A 21,290-nucleotide genomic window follows, 5' to 3' on the forward strand; every position below is an offset into this window, starting at 1 on the left:
TCTTACAACGGCTGGTCTTCCGACCTTGCAGCCCAGAGGCTTCTGTGGTTTAATCCACAGCGCCACCACATCCCTGATGGCCTTATAGGCCCCTTCCAACTTCATGATTCTATATGTCAGGGATATATATATATTTTTTTGCCAACACACAGGTCCCCCTTTCTGCTCCATCCAGGCCCCGGCCTGATGGCCAAGAGGCTGAGGGGGACCGCCAAGGTCCCCGGCCAAGCTAAGCTGTTTCCCATTTCAAACTGGGGCGGAAAGATGGGAAAATCAAGCATGCATCGCTGCACGTTGTTTTCAGTTCTGAAGGCAGCCTGGATGAGCCCGGAGCAAAGGGCCGTATTCTGACCTGCCAAGACAGGTGTCCACCGTATTCTGACCAGGTCTAAGGAATCTGGCTTCACATGGGCCAGAGCACTCTATCCGCTCTGCCATTTCATTCCCCCCCACCTTCTTCTCCCAGCATATTGGGAGAATGTGGGACACTGAACTGTTGCCATGGCAACCTGCACTTTTTAAAGACGTCAGCAGAGCCAATGTGCATCCATGGATTTCTAGGGTGGAACGGGGGCGGTGATGTGTGTGTGTGTGTGTGGGGAGGAACGCGAGCCGGGATGAACGAAATAATCTCCTTCGGTTCTTTTGTTTCAAGCCAGGGTTCTGTCAAATTTTGAAGGTGACAAAGCGATGAACCGGTATTTATAGAAGCCCACCCACCCGGCGGCTGGGGGCCTCGCTCATTGCTCGGAAGGCCCCGGGAGGGGTGTCTCCCGTCCTCCTTTCCTTGTCTGCGCCACCATTTTAATTTCCTGCCGATCCCGGCGAATGTGCTAGAATGCCATGTTCAGAATGATTGCGTTTAAACCGAGAAGCTTCACAGGAGGGGGGGGGGGAAACAATGGGGAGGGGGAGCATCTGTGAAGCAGAGACTAGAACCCAACCACCTCTGTTCCATTCCCAAAATTTCCACTTATTCTGATGATGAATCTTCCCAGAGCATGAACCAAACAGAGCGCATCTTCCAACACCTGGATTTGATAGCAACCTGGTCGAGGGTCCTCCTGTGTACATTCATTCTCTCTCCTCTGATGTTTTCACAGCAAAACAGGACCCAAAAAAGGGGCATTTCATTCCAGCCTGACCGTCCAGAAAGAGGCAGAGAGGATTTGATACCCTGGAAGACCCAACGGCTCATAGTATCTTGAAGGCAGGGAGGTAGCCGGGCCCCTTCTCCCCACCCCACCTCAGACCCCCCCCCACCGACCCAGAGCCACACAGAGGACTAGGAGGCAGTTGCACCAAAGCGCCCAGGTGTGTGTGTGTGTCCCATGGAAAACCTCAGAGGATCCATCCTTCCACAGCCCTGCTCTTCCAGGGCTCCCAGTTCGAGGCAGGCTGAGGGGCATATCTTTAGTCGAAGCGGCAGGAGGCAAGCTGTAGCTTTCGGCCAAGAAATAAAGGAAAGGCCTCACCACAGCGGGACTGCCTGGGGGGGCGGCTCTAAGTCCTGTTCCAGGCTGTTCAAAAGCCTCCATGCCACAGCCTGGCGCGGCTGGCGGCCTTCTCTCCAAGCCAGGCCACCCTGACTTCCTAAAGGATGCCTAGGTGGTGGGCATTCCTATGGGGTGGGCAAGGGGGGGGAGGGCATCTGTTTTCTGCTCTCCGTCTCTTGGTGCAGTGGATGGGGCATCTCTCCAGAAAACAGGCCTCCTGGGCCCTTCTGAAGCTCTTTCCTCTCCTCTCCTGATCCCCCTCCCTCTCTCCCACAACCCCCTTTCTTCCCCCCCCTTTTCTCCCTCTTCTCTAGCTCTCTCAGATCATCTCCTCTTGTTCCTCCATTCAGGTCCTTGCTCTCCTCCTTTTCCCCATCCCTCCCTCCCTCCCTCTCTCCGAGCTGCCCTCCCCCCCACACACACCTATCACCTGCCAGCCTCGCTGCAGGCAGGGTGGGCCGGCTGATGGAGAGCCGAGAGGTGGGGGAGCGTCAGGAAGGAGGGAGGGAGGGAAGAAAGAAGGGACCTGGATCTCGGAACGCGCGGAGTGGGGGGGGGAGGAAGGCGGGGGCGAGCTGTCATTCCTTGGGGAGGGGGAAGGCGCTGCCCAAAGGGTGGGCTGGGAGCTGGTGTCTTGTCCCCCCCCTTTCCCATTTCCTTGTATGGGGGGGCGCTCTCCAAGTCCTAGTTGCGGCGGGGAAGGGGGGGAAGATCTGTCTAGAGGGGGAAGGTTTGGCCGGGGCTGGGTTTCATCTGCCCGCTCCTCCCTCCCTCCCTCCCTCGCCCACCCCCACTCTAGGGCCCCCCCTAACCCCAAGCTCTCCCGCCCCCGCCGCTGCAGCCGCACTGGCTGGTTGGCAAGCAGGCTGGCAAGGAGGCTGGCAATCTCGCGGGGGGCGCGCACCGCCGGCCGGTCTCTTTGCTCTGTTTTCCAGGGGCGGCGGCGGCGGCGGAGGGGGGGCTTTTCAGCACCACGGACAGCGGCGGCGGCGGCGGCAGGCGATGCGGGCCGGCGGCTGAGCGAGCCCGGAGCGAGGAGCGCGCCGAGGCAGGGGCGCCCGGGCGGCGGCGGCTGGTGCTGCGCCATGCGGCGGCTCCTGCTGCTGGCGGTGCTGGTCTCCTTCTCCTTCGCCCGCGCCGGCTGCGAGCCCAAGATCGTCAACATCGGCGCGGTGCTGAGCACCAAGAAGCACGAGCAGGTCTTCCGCGAGGCCATCAACCAGGCCAACAAGCGCCACGGCACCTGGAAGATCCAGCTCAATGCCACCTCCGTCACCCACAAGCCCAACGCCATCCAGATGGCCCTCTCCGTCTGCGAGGACCTCATCTCCAGCCAGGTGGGCGCGACACCCCCCCTCCGCCCGCTCCAAATCCCCCTCCCACCGTTGGGGGAGGGGGGTCCCGCCTCGCCCCCACCGACCCACCCCTCCGGTTGCCCCTCCGTCGGTTTCACCCGCGATGCGCAAGGCAGCGCCAGGGTCCGTGGGGCGGCTGCAGGTGGGGCGCAGAGCGTTCCTCCGGCGGGCAAAGCGCTTGGGAAGAGTGTGCGTGTGTGATGGCATATGGGGGGGGGGCTGCCCTCTATCCCCGCCGCCGTTCCCCTTCCCCACCAGCCCTCTTCCTCCGTGCGCCGCTCGGCTGCCCTGCGCGCCCTCGGGGTCTCCCTCCGGGGCGCCCAGCTCACCATCGCCTCCCTCCTGGCGCGCACAGCGCCTCGGAGCCGTGGGAGCGGCGGGAGGGAGGGAGGAGGACTGAACCTTCTTCCCTCTTGAGGGGGGGACCGGGTGGGGGGCGCGCTTGGGAGGGGCGCATGGTCGACCCGGCTGGGGCTTCGAAGCCCAGCAGGGCAATGAGCACCTCCCCAATGGATGGTTCTCCATCGGGGGGGGGGGGAGGCACGGGAAGCGGGGGGTGATCGCCTCCTCCCCGCCCAGTTGCGCCCCTTTCATAACTGCAGGGGGGCGCGGCAAGCCACAGGGCAGGCGACCCCAGGGAGGGGGGGGAGCCGCCGCCGAGCAAGGGAAGAGCGCGCCCCCAAACCTGAGAGCCCGAGGCCCCCTCCCCTCCTGGCCCTGGCGTCTCCCCCCTCCCTCCTCACCACGTGCCTTGAACCGCATTGCAGGCATTCCTGCTGGAGGGAAGACGAGGACCCGCTAGCCTTGGGCATGGAGGGGGGACGGGGTGCTTGGGGACCCCCGCCCCAAATGTCTTACAGGGCCCCCCTCTCCTTCCCCAGCTTTTGCTGTGCCCTGACCCTGACCCAATCCAAAGCCCCTGGGGCACGGATCCTGACCTTCCCTAGCCAGGCCTCCCTCTGGACTACCCAAGGTGGGTTGACAAGAAAAGCCATCCCAGAGGGGGGGGGCAAAACAGAGAGGGCCCCCCTCGCCCTCTCAGCCCTTCTCCTCCCACCCAGACTTCCCTGGTTCTAGATCACCCTCCCCCACCTTGCTTCTCCTCTTTAGACCCCTCTGGCCAACCCATGTTGGCTGGGAGGATGATGCAACTGCGGGCAGAGCAATGCCCACCGCCCTCCGCTGCTCTCCAGAAAAGCCAGCCGCAAGCAGAACCGAAGGGTGTGCGCATCTCCTCTGAGGGAGGACATCCTTTCGCTTTTCTCTGCCTCCCCAGTTTAACTGGTGGCCACTGGGAGGCACTGGAACCGCCCCCCCTCCTGTCCTTCCCAGCCCTCATGAAGGAAACAGGGCTCAGGAGGGGGGGTCCTGCGTCGCCCCCTCGCCTGCCCTCTGGACTGGAGGAGAAGAGGTTCAACCAGGCCCCTTTCCCCTCACAAGGGCGTCAGAGGCTACCGGCTGGAAGCAGGAACACAAAATGGCCGCTGCCGGATCCCGAGAGGTGGTCCTCGCAAGACTGAGGGAGGGGCAGGGCTGGCTTATTCCCTCTCCCCTTGGCATGACTGGCAGGGATCAGAGGCCGGTGGAGGGGGGGGTTGGCCCTCGATGCCAGCCTGGTCCACAGATAGGGCTGCTCAGGAGGTCGATGTGATGGGGGGGCAGACCAGTCTCATTCGGAGAAGGGCTTGAAACACTTATTTATTCATCCATCCATCCATCCATCCATCCATCCATTCATTCCATTTCATTTTTATGCCACCCAATCTGACTAAAGGATGGAAAGAACGGTTGGAATTATAGACAATCAATGAAGCAGGAGGTACGAAATTAGGCCTGTTTCGGGACACGATGAAAGCCGTCATCAAGGGGAATAACAATCAGAAAAGCCTGTAAACAAACAAACACACAAAAATTAAGGAGATAAGCGTGAAAAAACTGGAAGAAGCATTGAGAAATTGGGCAAGCAAGTTTTTTTTTTTAAAAAGAAAGAGATAGAAGGATATTGGCAGAATTTCAGGCAAAGAGAAAGGAATTAGAAAGAGATAAAGTCCAGAGGGATTTGATGTCTCTAAAGAGGATTTTTTTAAAATTTAGCCATCAAAACTCAAAATGATTAGCTAGAATGTGTAAAAATAGAAGATTTAAAAAAACAGGATCAGGGTAAGGCCACTCTGGGCGGTTTACAACAACAACAAAAATGCGCAATAAACATGCACGGCTAAAATACAAAACGCATCCCTTCTCGCCCGTCGCTCAGGCTGCTCCCAGGGAGGAGAGAAAAGCAAAGGGAGCGCCCACTGGGTGACACCCACCCCCTCCGGCCTCTTCCGGGTCCAATCCAGCCTTCTGGCACTAAGGGTCACCAATTCCCACAAGCCCCAGGTCACAAAGGGGGGGGGGGACTGTTTCCCAAAGATGGTTATTCAGAGGCAATCTTTGGCTTAAAACGCCCCTGGTGGTTTCTTTCCTTCTTAAAAAATTATTTATGAAAGAAAAATAATAATAGCAACACTGACATGTGTGTACATACAATACAACGCAGCTAGAATTCCCCGTCTGTGCCACCCTCACTCTTAAGACTAGGTGATCAGAAATATCATTTTAATCCCTTTTTACCCCATTCCACTCCAAAAAAATATATATATACATTGATTCTTTTGCTGGCTTATGACCTTTCCCTTTTATTAAGACATACTCCCCATATAACGTTCATACCTCTTTAGAATCATTATGTTTTGTCATCCTTCCTTTCGTTTCCCATGTCAGCTTTGTTTCGAAACCTAAGTGGGGGCCTCAGGCCGACTGACCTCTCTCCTCCCTGCCGCACAAAATTTTGGGGTGGGTGGGTGGCTGTTTAGATCAAGGAGATCAAGACCTTGGCCCAAGTTCTCTTAAAATCAGATTTTTTTTTTAAAAAAATAAAGAACAGCGAATGCAAAGTCTCCAAGCAAAGTACGTCATTTTAAAAAGATCAATGTGATGGAAGCCCCACAGATTTCCACAGAGTTGGGAATTGCCAGGAGGGGCTTTTCTCGCCCACCCTCTGGTGCCGATTCCCGCCGAAGGAGAAGTGGCCGCAAGTTCCTTCTCTGGCTTTGCCCCCCCCCCTCTTTTCTTCCCCAGGATCTGGGCAACCGTTTCATCTGAAAGAGTCCTTGGAGGGAAATTAGAGCTTATGTATTAAATGAGCGGTTAAATAAATCACATTATCTAGCCTGTCTTTTCAGCAGACGTTCCTGCTGAGCGGGCATATTCGCTCGGCAAGAGCAACAACGGGCTTAGAAAGACCCAGGCTGACCAGGGAAGCCTTCCTAAAAGGTGCAGGCCAGGTGTGCAGGATTTGACCCCATCGCTTGTTGGGTCAACTGCCAAGCCAGGTGGAGAGGTACAGCAAAGTCTGTGTGAATGGCGTTTTTAAGCCATCTTTGCTCAAAAACACCTCCCATGCGGGCACACGGTCTCCCTACCCCCGTTGTCCAGTGGATCCCTCCTGTTCAAAGGGCGCGCGTGCCAACGAACCCCTATCGGTCCAATCTCATTGACAGGTCTACGCCATCTTAGTGAGTCACCCGCCGGCTCCAAATGACCATCTCACGCCGACCCCCGTCTCTTACACGGCCGGATTCTACAGGATCCCTGTCATTGGGCTGACGACGCGCATGTCCATCTATTCGGATAAGGTAAACCACGGATGACGATTATGACCGTTGGCATATCGGTTCCCCTTGCTTGTTAGCGTCCCTTACGGAAGAGGTATGCGCAGTTTCATGCCCACAGCAGCACAGAATCCACTGGCGTAATGATAACCTTGAATTGAACCATTAATTAGTAAAAAAAAACTTTTGGTTGAGTAAAAAGGGGCCCCTGATTAAGATGTAGCCAAATATTTCCATATGCATTTTTTTAAAAACATCAAACTATCTCCCGGCTTAACTGTCACCTTAAGGGAGACAAACCGCGATGTTCTCTCTCATGCAGGAAGGGAAGCGATCCACGCCCTACCTTCTAGAAACAAAAAAGAAGAAGCAGCAGCAGTGGGATTGTTCCAGAAAGTGTGGGCAATTTGGGAGGGCAGAGCTAGAAGGCGGCAGGGAAGGATAGGTCCGAAATTCCACTTGGCACCAGTGCTATAGATCCAGGCAACCGGAAGGGAGAGATTAGGAGCTTCTCTGTCACACACGGCTGAGCGCTCAGCATCCCGGCCCCCACCCCGAGATGAGTTTCCGCTGGGTGGCCATGGCCGCAGCTGACCTAGATGCAGCTGGAGGGGTTCCTCCCTCTGCCAGGCCGCTCTCGGGCCCGGCCGGATGAGCGTCTGCGCAGCCTCCCTCCCTCCTGCCCAAAGAGCAGGTCTACTAACTGGTTGTCCCCGGCTGGCAGCTCTCTCGTGCAGGAAGAAGGGAGCCAACGAGCTGGCAGGAAGCAGCACCTTTGCCCTTCGGTAAATCCCTGGTCCCCCCCCACAGCAGGGCTGGCCATGACTTGAAAGGGATTTTTGCCCTGGAAAGAGAGTGAGCGGCTTCAGGGAGAGGGCACAGAACCCTGGGCATGAACCCAAAAAGATGCCCATAAGGGAGGCCGGCTGCCAGGGGAGCCCAAGGTCCACAGCCCTCTCCCTCTGCAACGGCCATAGAAGGCACCTTGTCCACAAAAAGTCACAGGACGTATCCAAACCTCCTCTACTCGTTTAGCTCATCCACCAAAAGCTACTATCGTAGCTCTCATTCCTCCATCTGGTAGGATTCGGCCGTGCAGTGTCGCTGGGCCCTGTGACAAAGCCCTGTATTCTATTCTTGGCACTGAACGTTACACCGTTTTATAAAGGACTCTCTCATCCCATAAGACGGCTTTTGACCTACAGCCCTTTAAGGGCTTCTCCAGAACTACCTGGAAACAGAATTCAGAGGTTCCACTTAGCGCTGAACAACATAGCGCTCTACCGGGCGACGGTGCCCTTGAATCAGAAGTGAGCATTACTGGGTGAGCCTCATTCTCCAAGGTTTCTTCAAGGGATCCTGCCCACGCTTTAGCACTTCGGGTGGCTAGTGGTAAGGAGACTGTCTCTGAAACGGTTTTGCTTCATTCACCGCAAAGATCTGTTTCTCTTCCTTAAAAAAAAAACTTTATATTTTTGATTTTTTTTTGCATGTTGAGCATCGATCCGGGAGCAAGCGTTTTCTGGATTCTCCATACACTTGGCAATTCTAGAAACTTTGCAAGCCCACCGGCTGGCATGGCCTCTGTCTTTCCCTGCGGCGACCTTCTCTCTCCTCCCTCCCCCTTGATTGGTTTGGCCCTGTGCTTTCCCCCCCAGAGTATCCACCTGTCCTTCCTCCGGACAGTCCCACCTTACTCCCACCAGTCCAACGTCTGGTTCGAAATGATGCGCTTCTACAAGTGGAACCACATCATCCTCATCGTCAGTGACGACCACGAAGGGCGAGCAGCCCAGAAGAAGCTGGAGACCCTTTTGGAGGAGAAAGAATCGAAGGTCAGTATCCGAGCCGTCCTGCCACGTGACATTGTTTGTTGATGCCACCAAAAAAAAAAAACCCTCTTAAAGTCTCAGACTTTTTATGTATGTATGTATGTATGTACGTAGGACTTCTGTATGTAAAAACACCTTCTCTTTCTTCCCATTGTTAACACGACTAACATTATGCTTTAAGCATCTACAGTGTCTCTTGAGTAGTACCTGAACAAAGTTTGTACTCTTATTCATTTCACTTGCTTTGCCATGGTCAAAAAAAAAATCTCCTACCTTGAAAAAAAATACATTTAAAAAAAAAACAGCACCAACGACTGTGAAATGAGGGGATGCATAACCTGGAGCTCTCCAAACCCCCCCTTTCTCCCCAGCCACGTCCCCCAAAATAATAGGGCAGGCAGGCAGTTGTTCTTACTAGCTCGGTTTTCCCGATGTCCCGGAGGTGGGTCTTTTAGAGCTGGAAAGGGCTGGCATTACAGTGGTGCCTCGCTAGACAGTTACACCGCATGACAGTTTTTTCGCTAGACATTGACTTTTTGCAATCGCTATAGCAATTTGCAAAACAGTGATTCCTATGGGGAAATTTCGCTGGACAATGTTTGGTCCCTGCTTCGCAACCCGATTTTCGCCAGATGACGATTTTGACAGCTCCCTCCGTGCTCGCAAAACGGATGTTTTCGGGACCTAAGCTTCGCAAGACAGCGATGTAAACAGCTGATCGGCGGTTCGCAAAGCGGCTTTCCTATGTCCGATTTTCGCTAGACAACGACGATTCTTCCCCATTGGAACGCATTAAACAGGTTTCAGTGCATTCCAATGGAGAAATGCTTTTTGCTAGACAATTATTTAGCTAAACAGCGATTTCAGTAGACGGATTATCATCGTCTAGCGAGGCACCACTGTACTTCTCTCTCTCCTGAGAGCTTCCTCTTCTTCCAGGTGGTGATTCCACCCTGTTCCCACCGCACAAGTCATTATGTTGAGTTTTGAGCCCGAAGGAGGCAACAGAGAGGCTCTCCAGCCTCTCTTGACAACCGTGATTATAAGTCTGGCAGGGCCAGGTTAGCTCACCAGGAGGGTCGACACAAGGAGCACGGCTTAGAAGAGGCAGGACATTGTGTAGAATCAACCATCACCAGGTTCAACTGATGTTCCCAATATCTGAGCACAAAGGTCTGCCGCCAGTCCTTCGGTTGCTCTTTGGAATCCAGCAAAAAGGCTCCTTTTTTTCTCCACCAGCATCACTGGAGACCACGTTCACCCCCTCTCATCCCATTCCCTTAAAACCCCTTCAGCCTGACCCAAACGCCATCGGTCCACGCCCTTCCACCTGGTCTGGCTTTAGCATCCATTGGGTCAGAGGAACGCTCCTAGGAATGCCGTCCAGCCAGTCACTCTCCCAAGACAGGGTGGCCTTCTCTGACCTCCCCAGAGAGACTCCACCCGTGGGACATGTGTCTGCCGGGATCTTCCCCCTCCTCGCCTCACAGCTGACAGACACTGGCCTGCCTCCGTCTCCCGGCAATCTCTAAGCTGCTCCCCCAAAAGAGCCATCAACGTCCACAAAGAGGGAGCTTGTTCTTGTGATTCAAACTAGGAGAGGGAAAGACAGACCCTTTAAAACGGGTGCCGGCAGAGGCAGAAAGCGAAATGGTTGCCTGTTTGCCCCGAGACACCTGAACGTCCAGGAAAGCAAAGCTTCATTTTAACAAGGCCCCCCCTCTCTCTCCCCCTCCCACAAAGGCAAGCACAGAGATAGGAGCTGACCAGAGAGATGGGGTTGAGGCTCAGGGGAATAAGACATGGAAGCCCTTCAGCCAGCAAGAATAAGTGGATCTTAGTCTAATCATCAGCCCTTTTAAGAGTCCAGAGGATGAATTAAACAAAGGTCAACAAAACCCCTACCTTAAGGCCATTTTGAAGGTCATGGAAAAGCTGCCATCAACTCAGGGGCGATTCTGGTCATTTCCTTCCATCTGCCAAGCTCTTCTCTAAACGGCACTCTGGTTCCTCCAAGGGAGACCGATCTCCATCATTCTCAGACAGCCCAGGTTAGGAACTACAACTGGGGGGGGGGGGGAGAAAAAGCACCTTGCCTTTGGCCACATCTGCCACCCCATCCTAGAGTCTTCAGTAGGAAGAGTCCCTCCTGGCCCTCGGTGTGGCTCCAACATTCGACCTTAGCAGAGTGGCCGAGCACCGCCGTGATGTCCCTGGGCTTAAAAAACTACGCTCACGCAACTAGCAAGCACAATCGCTTTGAGGCCTGAGCGCATCCCGATTTCCTGGACCTGTAAAAGAATCCAGGAGGCTGACGGCAAGTCGGACTTCTTTCAAAACATTTCCCAGGAAAGACGTGCTGGAGAGATCGGCCGGGGTCCGTGGGTGGGCTTGCGTTTTGAGCAGGACCAGCAGATTCTCGAGTCGCGTGGCCGCTGCCTCGTGCGGTGGCGTAACCCCAACCCTGCGCAGGCTGACTCGGAAGGAAGTCCCATAGAGCAGGGGGTTCTTTCCCAAGAGAATCTGACCTTTCCCTTTCCCCAGGGAAAAGGGACACAGATTGCTCTTCATTCCAAAGCAGTCTTAGTTTCGAAAGCCATCTCCCAAGCGTTTAAGCAGGACCTTCAGAGAAGCCAGCCGGGGTCCTTCTCTGTGAGCCCCCGAAATGCACATGATTTATACTAGAAGCCATCCTGGAATAGGTAACAGATTCAAGCATTAAAACAACAGAGAACTTTTTTTTCTGGTGCTAGGTCATTCTGGCTCCCTGGATAAGCAATCTCGTCATACCCAATGGAAAGGAGCTCCCTATCTAGAAGAGGTCAGCTGCATAGGGTAGGATAGCACCAGGCCAATAAACCACATGGAGATGCAGGAGGGTAGCCTCCGCTTTTAATGGGTCTCTAAGCTCATTGGAGTCCCAGCGGATGCTATACTTTTTGCTTTTGAGATTTATAGAGAACCAGTGGAATAATAAACTCTGGCTATAATCTACCTGACATATACCGGGGGGGGGGGAGAATTTAGATGCTCTTAAGAACACAATCAATTGGGAGGTTAACCCAGTTTGTGCCTCCAAACATTGGAGCCTAAGTCAGTATACACCCCCCCCCAGCGGTATACTGGGGAAGGCTGTTGACTCCAGTTTTCCTGCTGGGCCTTTAGCTAGCCTCTGCGGGGAAGAAAAAGGGTCAGCTCTAAGAAAGCTCTTCTGACATTTGACCTCGGTCCTCTCTCGGGAACCAGGGCGAGAAGGGAAGCCGCTTTCTCATGGCACATTCAAGCATCCGTCCCTTTTAATTACTAGTTCCATCTGAATGCAGAGGACCCGTTCATATGGGCTCGCTTACCACGGCCGGTCTGTAAATGCTTGGGGAAAGGGGTCGCGGGGTCATCATGCCCAGGGTGAGCATAGAGGATCTTTGCTAGCCCCCTGCTGCCTCCCTTCCCTGGCTGCCCATCCTCAGGGAAGCCTGGCCAGCCCCCCCCGCGAAGGGTCCTCGAGATTCACCCAACAGCCTGAAGAACGGGGAGAGGGTATCAGCCTGGTCCAGGACCAGCCAGATTCAGTTCGCCTGCTAGCAAACCTTGCAAAAGGGTCCCAGCCTGGTAGAGAGGAAATGCGCCCCCCATCACCACCTTGGCCCCCTTCCCCTGCCATCACCGCATCCCCCCATTTTTGGGGGGGGTCTTGTGAGCTCCAGTGTTATTAGACCCCCCTTTTTTGCAAACAATGGAGGAGGAGTTGGATATTGGATTTGCTTTACTACACGTCATTTTTTTTCAACTGTTTATAATATTCTTCTGTGTCTACATATTTTTTCTGTGCACATTATTCATCAGAGTAAAAAAAGGAACTATGACAGCCTCGAACAACTATCCTATGACAACAAGCGTGGACCCAAGGTATATTTTGCATGGACAATGCACGCCGCCCACCAAACCCGACTAGCAAAAAATGATGAACTTGGCCACAGGCACAAAATAATAATAATAATGATAATAATAATAATTATAATGGCGATGATGATGATAATCATAATAAGAATAATAATTTATTTTTTAAAGAAAAAGAAAAAAGAAAAAAAAAGAGGAAAAAAATAATAAAAACAAACCCAAACATATCTATATCAAGAAAGCGGGCAAACTCCATGTGTTTGGAAGCACGTTCTTTTATGTTGGGATAAGTTTGAGAATGGAAAAAACTAGCAAGCCAGCTCTGGAAATATTTCTTTTGGAGACCTGCATGTCAAGCAATAATTAACTTGCAAGTCTTTTTCTTTCTTTCTTGGACAATTGAAACAATCCTTTCCTGCTGTTCCCCCCCCCCCTTTTCCTCCCAACCCAAAAGAAAACAGTTCCTTGATGCAAGAAATGCTCACTTTGATTCTTTCCCCCCCTTCCCCTTCCCTCTCAAGAGGTCAACCCTGTGCCTTTGTTATGAATATTATTTTTAATTTGAATTTTTCAGTTCCCGTGTTGGTTATTTCTTTTTATTTATTTATTTTTTTAAATTTCGGTTCTGTTTAGTTTTTTTTTTTTTCCTTTTGAAAAACAACACTGGTTTGAGTTTTCAATTGCATTGCAAAATAAATCTCTCTCTCTCTCTCTCTCTGTACCTATATATATATATCTATATATACACCTCTATATGCCTTTTTCCTATGCAAATGCACGCCTCTCTTTTTGGGTATTGAGTGCCTTCAGTTTGCATGCAGAGTGCAAAACATTTTAAAAAGAAAAAAAAAGTAGAAAGAGGAAAAATATATATATATATTGAAAGAAAGGGGGAAAACTTGTAAGAGAAAAAAGAAAAGAAGGAAAAAAAATAATAAAAGAGAGAAAGAAAAGAAAACGGATCTAGCTGCCCTTCCTTTCCATCCCTAGCAAGTGCTTGGAAAGAGTTATAAAGCGTCTTTCCTAGAAAGCATGGCTCTCACATAAGAGGGCTCGGCTTTTGGACTCACCTGCTTTGCTCGTACGAATTACAGGCTGAGAAGGTGCTGCAATTCGAACCCGGAACCAAAAACGTGACTTCCCTACTCCTGGAAGCCAAGGAACTGGAAGCTCGCGTTATCATCCTCTCGGCCAGGTAAGCGCCCGGTGGAAGCCCACCACCAAACATTCCCCAAGCCGCAAAAGGGATGCTCTGCTTAATTCCAACACCCATCATCCTACCTATGCTCATACACAGGCTTGCTTTCTCCCCACCCCAACCCTCCGGTCCTGTCCTCATTTCTCTTTGCTGCTGTGCCTCTGCCATAGCGCTGAAGCAAGAGGTCCAAGAAAATATTAGTGTATGCCTTCAGGTGATGACATCATCCTGTCTTGCTTAAGCACCAGTGTAATCTCCAGTCATTCCGTAGAGGACGTTATAAGCAGGATGAAAATACAGGCTGAATCAGACGTGGCTCTCCAAAGACAGTACCGAGGGCCAACAAAGCCAGTTCAGAGCAACGGAAACCAAGCCAGTTCAGAGCAACGACAGGGCTTCCCATATCAGCGTTACCATCTGTCTCCATGGGCAGACCTTTTCACCTTGTTTCACACCCCCAAAATGCCGAGGCAGTGTGTGCTTTTAGATGCAGCTAAATACAGTAGTGCCTCGCATTACGACATTAATTCGTTCCAGCGAAGTCGCTATAGAACGAAAATGTTGTCATGCGAAAATAAAAAACCCATTGAAACTCATTAAAACCCGTGTAATGCGTTCCAATGGGCTAAAAACTTACAGTCCAGTGAAGCTCCTCCATAGGGTGGCCATTTTCGGTGGCTGTCTTGAGAGGAATCCGTCCCAGGAAACAGCAGGGAGCCATTTTATTTACCCAGCGGCCATTTTGAAACTGCCGATCAGCTGTAGGAAAATCGTCGTTTTGCGAAGAATCGGTTCCCGAAGTAGGGAACCGATCATCGCAAAGCGAAAAAAGCCTATTGGGACCATCGTTTTACGATTGCAAAAGCGATCACAAAAACGTTGTCGTAATGCGGGGCAATCGTAAAGCGAGGCACGACTGTATACCGGCAGCGATCCAGCCGAAGAGAGCCAGAGTCCATCTTTTCCGGGTCCACATGCAACCAGCTATTTTCTCCACTACGCTGGCTGTCCCGTCAGCATCGTCTGCGGTACACCTACTGTTGATGGTCACCATGGGAAGAAAAAAAAAGGCGCAGCTTCTAGTCTCATTTCTACACAGAGGTTCATTCTGAAGAGTGGGCACTCATGCCTTTTTTACTTGCAAGTAGAACCAATGGCGTTCACTGGAGCTTATTTCGTGATAAGTCTAGATGTGCAGCTTCCGTGAATTGCCATTTTAAATTCTGATTTAATGGGGGTTGGGGTGGGGAAGCAGACCAAACCCAACAGCAATAAAGTCTTGAATCTTCTCAATCTGGAGGGCCCCTATACCTGCCAATGGAAGTAGTCCCAAAATTAAATTCTATTCTGGGTAATAAAATTTAAAATAATATATGGAAAGCATGTGGACATCACCTGAGGGTTTTTGCACTGGCTGGGAAGATAAATGGATGGCAGAAGCTGGGTGCCTTCTTGAGCACCCCAGTGGGAACCGTTTTCCCCATCAAGGGGTTGGTGAGCAACGGGACTGTTTCACCCACAGTAGGTTGAAATTTGGATTTTGGGGGGGGGGTGATGGGGAGAGGCTGGCATCCCCTTCTCTCCCTAAGTACAAGGACCAAGGAAGGGAAAACAGATGGCACTAAGGTAGGGGGTGGGAGAGAAACGAGGCCGCAATTTCACACAGTCTGTGACTCTGCTTTTAATATGACTCCCCAAATTTCACAGCTTCCCAGAAAACAGAATATTGTAAAGTTGTCGAATATGAATTCAGATCCTACTGCCTTAAAGACACAGTGGAAAGGTGATAGCGAAGGAAGGAAGGAAGGAAGGAAGGAAGGAAGGAAGGAAGGAAGGAAGGAAGGAAGGAAGGAAGGAAGGAAGGAAGGAAGGAAGGAAGGAAGGGGAGGTATGAGGAGAAGGAAGGAAGGAAGGAAGGAAGGAAGGAAGGAAGGAAGGAAGGAAGGAAGGAAGGAAGGAAGGAAAAGGGAAGGAGGGAGGGAGGGAGGGAGGGAGGGAGGAAGGAAAAGAGAAGGAAGGAAGGAAAAGAGAAGGAAGGAAGGAAAAGAGAAGGGAGGGAGGGAGGGAGGGAGGGAGGAAAGAAAGAAAGAAAGAAAGAAAGAAAGAAAGAAAGAAAGAAAGAAAGAAAGAAAGAAAGAAAGAAAGAAAGAAAGAAAGAAAGAAAGAAAGAGTTCCCCAGCACCATGTCAGGAGGTTACAGTAAACACATCTTTTTCCCCGGCAGATGCTTCCTCCGAACATACCCACCCAGCCTTACCATTGCTGCTCAAAACCTGCCCTTCCCAGTGACTCACCCTTGATGGACGAGACATTTGTCAAAAGCACAACTTGGCAACGTCCCTCTAGCTCTGAAAGTCCGCAGTCATTCCATCACCCGCCTCCCCCCTCCATTGTGCCTCTCTTCCCCCTCCTGCCCCTGTGTGTGTGGCCTTGGCAGCTCCATCCGGCCCCCTCCCTTCTCCCCCTCCTCGCCTGAAAACCCTTCCTCAAAAAAATCCGGTCCTCTGGAAGAGCTTTGGCACAAGCCTCGAATCCTCAGGTCTTTCTCCCTCTGCCTTCCGCGGAAGGAGCCCCCCGAGGCGAAAGGCAGAGGAGGGCAAGGGGCAAGAGGCACCAGCTACCAACCTCCACGTTTGCTCTTTTCTAGTGAGGATGATGCGACGACCGTATACACAGCAGCGGCCAAGGAGAACATGACGGGTCCTGGCTACGTGTGGCTGGTGGGAGAAAGAGAGATCTCGGGCAATGCCTTGCGCAATGCCCCTGAAGGTACCCCCCCATCACCCTTCCTTCCTTCTCTTTTCCTTCCATCTCTTTTCATTCCTTCCTTCTCCTTTCCTTCCTTCCTTCCTTCCTTCCTTCCTTCCTTCCTTCCTTCCTTCATCAGCTTCTTCCTTCCTTCTTTCAGGACTGATCGGTTTGCAACTCATGAATGGGAAGAACGAGTCGGCCCACATCCGAGACGCGGTGGCAGTGGTGGCTCAGGCCGTGCACGACTTGTTTGAGAAAGAAAACATCACCGACCCGCCCAGGGGCTGCGTTGGGAACACCAACATCTGGAAGACGGGGCCTCTCTTCAAAAGGTTAGCGGCTCTCTCCGGCCTCAGGATTTCTCAGTCCATCTGCTTAACTGCCTCTTGGGCACCCCTTCCCTCGCAATACCAGCCACTCATTCCCAGTTCTCCCAACTTAATGCAAATTTCTTTTTAAAAAACCCGAACAAACTTTTCTGCATGCTGTCCGAACGTGCACACACCTGCCGAGTCCCGTGGATACAGGAGGAGCGGTTCTGAAACCTAAATGCAAGGATCCCCCTTTTCCTAGGGTCCTGATGCAAACGAAGTATGGAGAGGGGGTGACTGGCCGGGTGGAATTCAATGAGGACGGAGACCGGAAGTACGCCAACTACAGCGTCATGAATCTACAGAACAACAAACTGGTGCAAGTCGGAGTCTACAACGGAAGCCACGTACGTACGATCGGGTCCAGTAGAGGAAGAGACATGGTTAAGGTTGTGATCTGCCCCGGGGGGCAGGTCAACAGAGCAATTGATCAGCCCCCTTCTTTGTCTCTGCCCTGCTACAGTTCCTCCCCAATGACCGTAAAATCATCTGGCCCGGAGGGGAGACGGAGACACCGCAAGGCTACGAAATGTCCACGAAACTAAAGGTATGGCCTGCCGCGTAAGAACAAGGTAGGCAAGGTTCTTAGCACAGCCCAGCCCAAAGTGTTTGTGAGGGTGGGTGTCTCTTGGCCAGCGCCCATGACGTCAATGACAGGATCTGTATCCAAACCCCAGCATGACTGCTACTGACATTTGCCCACGTTCATGTAAGGGACCCTCTTCAGTCCATCCATCCTGCCTGAGCATTGGCTGCCAAGTTACGTCAGCCACCCATGTACCCTCCCCCCATTCACCGACGGTGGCCCAAACTCCGCGGGAGGCAAGCCGGTTCCCTCGTTTTTCTCTTTCTGCAGATCGTTACCATACACCAAGAGCCCTTCGTCTACGTGAAGCCGACCCTGATCGACGGGAAGTGTAAGCCACTCCTCAACAGCACCGGGGGGCTGGTGCAACAGGTCCTCTGCACCGGACCCAACGAGACCATGCCAGGTAAACTCCGCGCCCGAAGGTCACGGGCCCTTTGCTGGGGCCGTCCTGGTTCTGCTGCCTGCGATGCAGAATCGAACATTCAGAACGCCGCATTCCAATCCAGCTGCCGGAAAGGGGAGCATTTTGCCACTGGCGTGAGAGGCCCAGCCAAAGAGGGCCCCATCCTGATGGCTTGGCTCTAAGCTCTGAAGAGAAGACTCAGAGCATCCCCCGGCTGTACTGCGGGAGGGACGAGGGAGAACGCTTTTCGATACACGGCACCCACATTATAGGAGGATCCCTCACCAGGAATGCTCTCTGGCTTCTCCTCTGTTTAGCTTTCATTTTATAGCCAGAATCTGGCCTGCAGGGACCTTACAGAGTGATGATAGGCCAGCTTTCCTGTGACCTTCTGTCCCCCCACTTCCCCCCACCGCAGAGCACTTTTCCTCCTTCTTTCAAATCCTCTTCCTTTCCTCTGTTCCTCTTCTCGTCTTTGCTTTCTCCTAGCTTTCTTGTTCCCTTCACTCTAAAGTAAGTAATGCACTAAGGACCAATGTTTCTGGGCATCAAATCTAACACAAAATCAGCGTTTGATGCTAAAATGAGCAGGGCCCGCTTGCAAGCACCAGCCGCCCCCCGTTCTATCTGTCCCTCCTGGGCCATTCTGTAAAGTCTGTGCCAGCAAAAGGAGATTTCCCTTGAAGGAAGCGGCTGCCAGACCCAAGGATGGCCTCTTTTACTCAGACTGGCGTGGGTCACCCGGTGCCAACCCAGCGGGAAGCTGCTCTTATTTGAACACCAAACAAATCGCCCGAGAAACTGGCGTTGCCTCTTTGTTCTTCCGTATATACACCGGTAGAGCTGTTGACGGGGCAACAAGGAAAAAAGAGCCATCCATATATATATCAAAAAGAAGTTTGCCCTTGTGTATTTTGGGGCATGTACGCGCAGGACCTCTGTGTATTCTGGGCTGGCGGAAGGAGGGGAGTGGTGGCGCTGGGGGGGGGAAATCCCCCAAGACCAACCCTTGTGTCATGGAAATCCGGAGCCCATCACATCATTGCTCTTTGTGAAACACAACGGCAAAACCATAGGGGGAGGAGATCAGATGCTTAGAAAGAAGGACAAGGTTCAGGGCGTGAACGGGCACGGTTCCTCGCCCATGCGGTGTGAAGGGTGGAGCAAGAGGCGAGATTCAAAAACCGATGTTACTGTGCAATTTCCAGCAATGCACAGGAAGGATGATGCTGCGCGCCCTCCCGTTTCCGGCCAAGGCCCCCCCAGGGCTCCATGCCAACACAAGCAAAAATAAATAAAAAATGAGGCCAAGCAGAAACGAACAAAAAACTTAATGCCACAACCCGGTTGTCTCCCGAATGGAAACACAGACATTAACGGCAAAGTTTTAAAAGCGTGATAATAATAAAGGTGACATGGAGTAAGGCTTGGGTTTTTGTTGGCTGACATCCAGCGAGGCCAAACGGAAAAAGGAATCGGGGTGCATTTTGAGCAAAACCAGCCAGCCGACACTGGGGCCAATGCTGGATCCCCAGAACGATGGGGGAGCTGCTGAGGGTTCGAAAGCTGCCTTCTGAAGCCTTACCGCCCGTCTCCGGTCTCTCTTCCCCTCTTGCAACGGCAGGCCGCCCGAGCGTGATGCTGTGCTGCTACGGGTTCTGCATCGACCTGCTGATCAAGCTTGCCAAAACCATGAATTTCACCTACGAGGTTCATCTGGTGGCTGATGGTAAATTTGGCACCCAAGAGCGGGTAAGTGTGAGCGAGCGGCCGGAGGCGGTAGTTCAAGAGCCCAGCTCCACAGCCTTCTAGCTCAGGGTGCAGAGATCATCAGCCGAAGCCTGAGCTTCAGGAATCGAACGTCAGGCCACCTTGCCGCTCTGATCGTCAGAGGACGTTGGCCGGCAGCTTTCCAGTATTCGCTCCGACCTTCATAAAATCTAGCAATCTCCGATGCCGAGGGTATATGTGCCCTTATGCCCTCCTCTGCCTAAAGAAAGCTCAGAGGAGCGCACATAGGGCAAAACCAGACATTATAGACAGGTCCTCGTTAGAAGAGGGAATTCCTTAACTTTTGCATACATCTGATTAACTGTTGAAAAACATAGGAGTGCCACCACGGGGGGGGGCTTTCGACACCTCCCACAGTTTTGCAAACTAACACAATTCTGAACGCTCGGCTGCTTTGACCTGACTGCAAATCTGACTGAAGAATCCCGAACGTCTTTTAGAATCAGGTCATCTAGAACCAAGGAGAGTCTACCTGTAAAGCGTAGCTTGGCCCACATCCCACACAGGACGGGGGAACCCTCCCTGGGGTGTGTGTGCTGCAGGCATCGGGGAGGGGGCCACGGATGGCTGGAGGTCAGCAGCATAGATAGAGGTTTGATTTCAGCAAAGGACCAGAGGGTGGTTTTCCTCTAGACTCCGCTGAGGATGCTAACACCGAGGCTTGCCCCCTACCCCCCCGGCCCTGGTTGACTCTTGGCGCAGGTGAACAACAGCAACAAGAAGGAGTGGAACGGGATGATGGGGGAGCTGCTGAGCGGCCAAGCGGACATGATCGTGGCACCCTTGACCATCAACAACGAGCGGGCGCAATACATCGAGTTCTCCAAGCCTTTTAAGTACCAGGGACTTACCATTCTCGTCAAAAAGGTAACCTACGCGCTCACGCGTGGAGAGCCTCCTAGGGAAAGGGCTGCGGGCCACGGAGGGTCCAGAACAGGAAAAAGCATCCGGAATGGGATGAAGCCGTGGGCTGGAAGGCTCGTGGCTGGGTGGGAAGTCCGGGCTGCATTGGGGGGGATTTTCACTTCTCTACCTTGATAGGGACCCCCCTCCTAGAGAGATGGGCTCGATCCTTCCTCTCCCAGAAGTATTAGACTAACTTCAGGTTTCTGGGCCGGCATTGAGCAGAGCTTCCGCGTGGCATTCTGCACACCTTCGCCAAATTCGTTATTTGCGCTAGGTTTACCCCCAGGCCTTTCTCCGGCTGTGATGACCTGCCCCCCCCTTCCTCTGCTTCTGCTCTGTTCCAGGAAATTCCACGTAGCACCTTGGACTCGTTCATGCAGCCATTCCAGAGCACCCTCTGGCTCTTGGTGGGACTCTCCGTCCATGTGGTGGCAGTGATGTTATACCTCCTGGATCGTTTCAGGTAGCTCTCCTTTCTGGCATGGGGAGGGAGGGGAGCTATGGGGGGGGGTCTGAAATGTCCACTAGAGAAGATTCACACCTGAGTGGCGATGAGGGGGTTAATAAAATGCATTCACCTCCCATTGGGCTTCCCTTCTTCCTTCCTCCTGGTTGGGATGAAGGACAAAAGCTATGCGGAGCCTCAAAGCGCTTTACCTTAGTGGCACGTACGCTAGTTCGTCTTCGAGAATACTAGTTAGTCTAGTTTGCGGTAAAAGGGGGTCCCAGGACGATGAGCATGCGCTATGCCACTATCCCATTACGTGGCAATAGAGTGCTTACAAACCAGGTCAGCTGGTCTTCTGCACGCTTCTCCTAGGGAGGAGGGTTTCCCAGAAGGCGCCGTTAGAAAATTAAGGAGGTCGCAATTCTTGTCTAGCTATAGCTTCTGTGATCAAGTGTCTTCCCTATGAGCTTTCTTCATGCTTCTCCTCGGAGGGAGAGGCCTGTCGATGTTCCTCTTCCATTCCTCATGGTCAAACAGCCATCCATAAGATGGCAAAGCTCATAATGTCAACATTTCCCCAGAATTTCCTCAGCTGGC

At 52.6% G+C, this 21,290-nt stretch overlaps 1 protein-coding gene across 20 annotated transcripts in view; it reads left to right on the top strand.

Annotated features, from left to right (window-relative positions):
* Nucleotides 1–2,439: 2,439 nt before the first annotated feature.
* GRIN1 (glutamate ionotropic receptor NMDA type subunit 1) overlaps nt 2,440–21,290 on the top strand; it is a 36,001-nt gene continuing 17,150 nt past the window's right edge. For 9 of the 20 annotated variants that reach the window (XR_013539610.1, XR_013539611.1, XR_013539614.1 and 6 more), the window contains exons 1-13: nt 2,443–2,833; nt 6,397–6,531; nt 8,166–8,342; nt 12,183–12,245; nt 13,331–13,431; nt 16,082–16,203; nt 16,343–16,517; nt 16,759–16,903; nt 17,020–17,103; nt 17,413–17,548; nt 19,173–19,300; nt 20,042–20,206; nt 20,590–20,708. Coding sequence is in view for 7 of the 20 variants with exons in the window: in XM_072984536.2 (XP_072840637.1) it covers nt 2,582–2,833; nt 6,397–6,531; nt 8,166–8,342; nt 12,183–12,245; nt 13,331–13,431; nt 16,082–16,203; nt 16,343–16,517; nt 16,759–16,903; nt 17,020–17,103; nt 17,413–17,548; nt 19,173–19,300; nt 20,042–20,206; nt 20,590–20,708 (1,802 nt within the window). In the remaining 13 variants the exon portion in view is untranslated. Of the gene's footprint in view, nt 2,834–6,396; nt 6,532–8,165; nt 8,343–12,182; nt 12,246–13,330; nt 13,432–16,081; nt 16,204–16,342; nt 16,518–16,758; nt 16,904–17,019; nt 17,104–17,412; nt 17,549–19,172; nt 19,301–20,041; nt 20,207–20,589; nt 20,709–21,290 lie in introns of all 20 variants that reach the window. The other 11 variants (XR_013539609.1, XR_013539608.1, XM_072984534.2 and 8 more) reach the window with 6 other exon arrangements.

This window comes from Pogona vitticeps, chromosome ZW-PAR, assembly GCF_051106095.1.
Source record: "Pogona vitticeps strain Pit_001003342236 chromosome ZW-PAR, PviZW2.1, whole genome shotgun sequence".
Taxonomy (NCBI): Eukaryota; Metazoa; Chordata; class Lepidosauria; order Squamata; family Agamidae; genus Pogona; species Pogona vitticeps.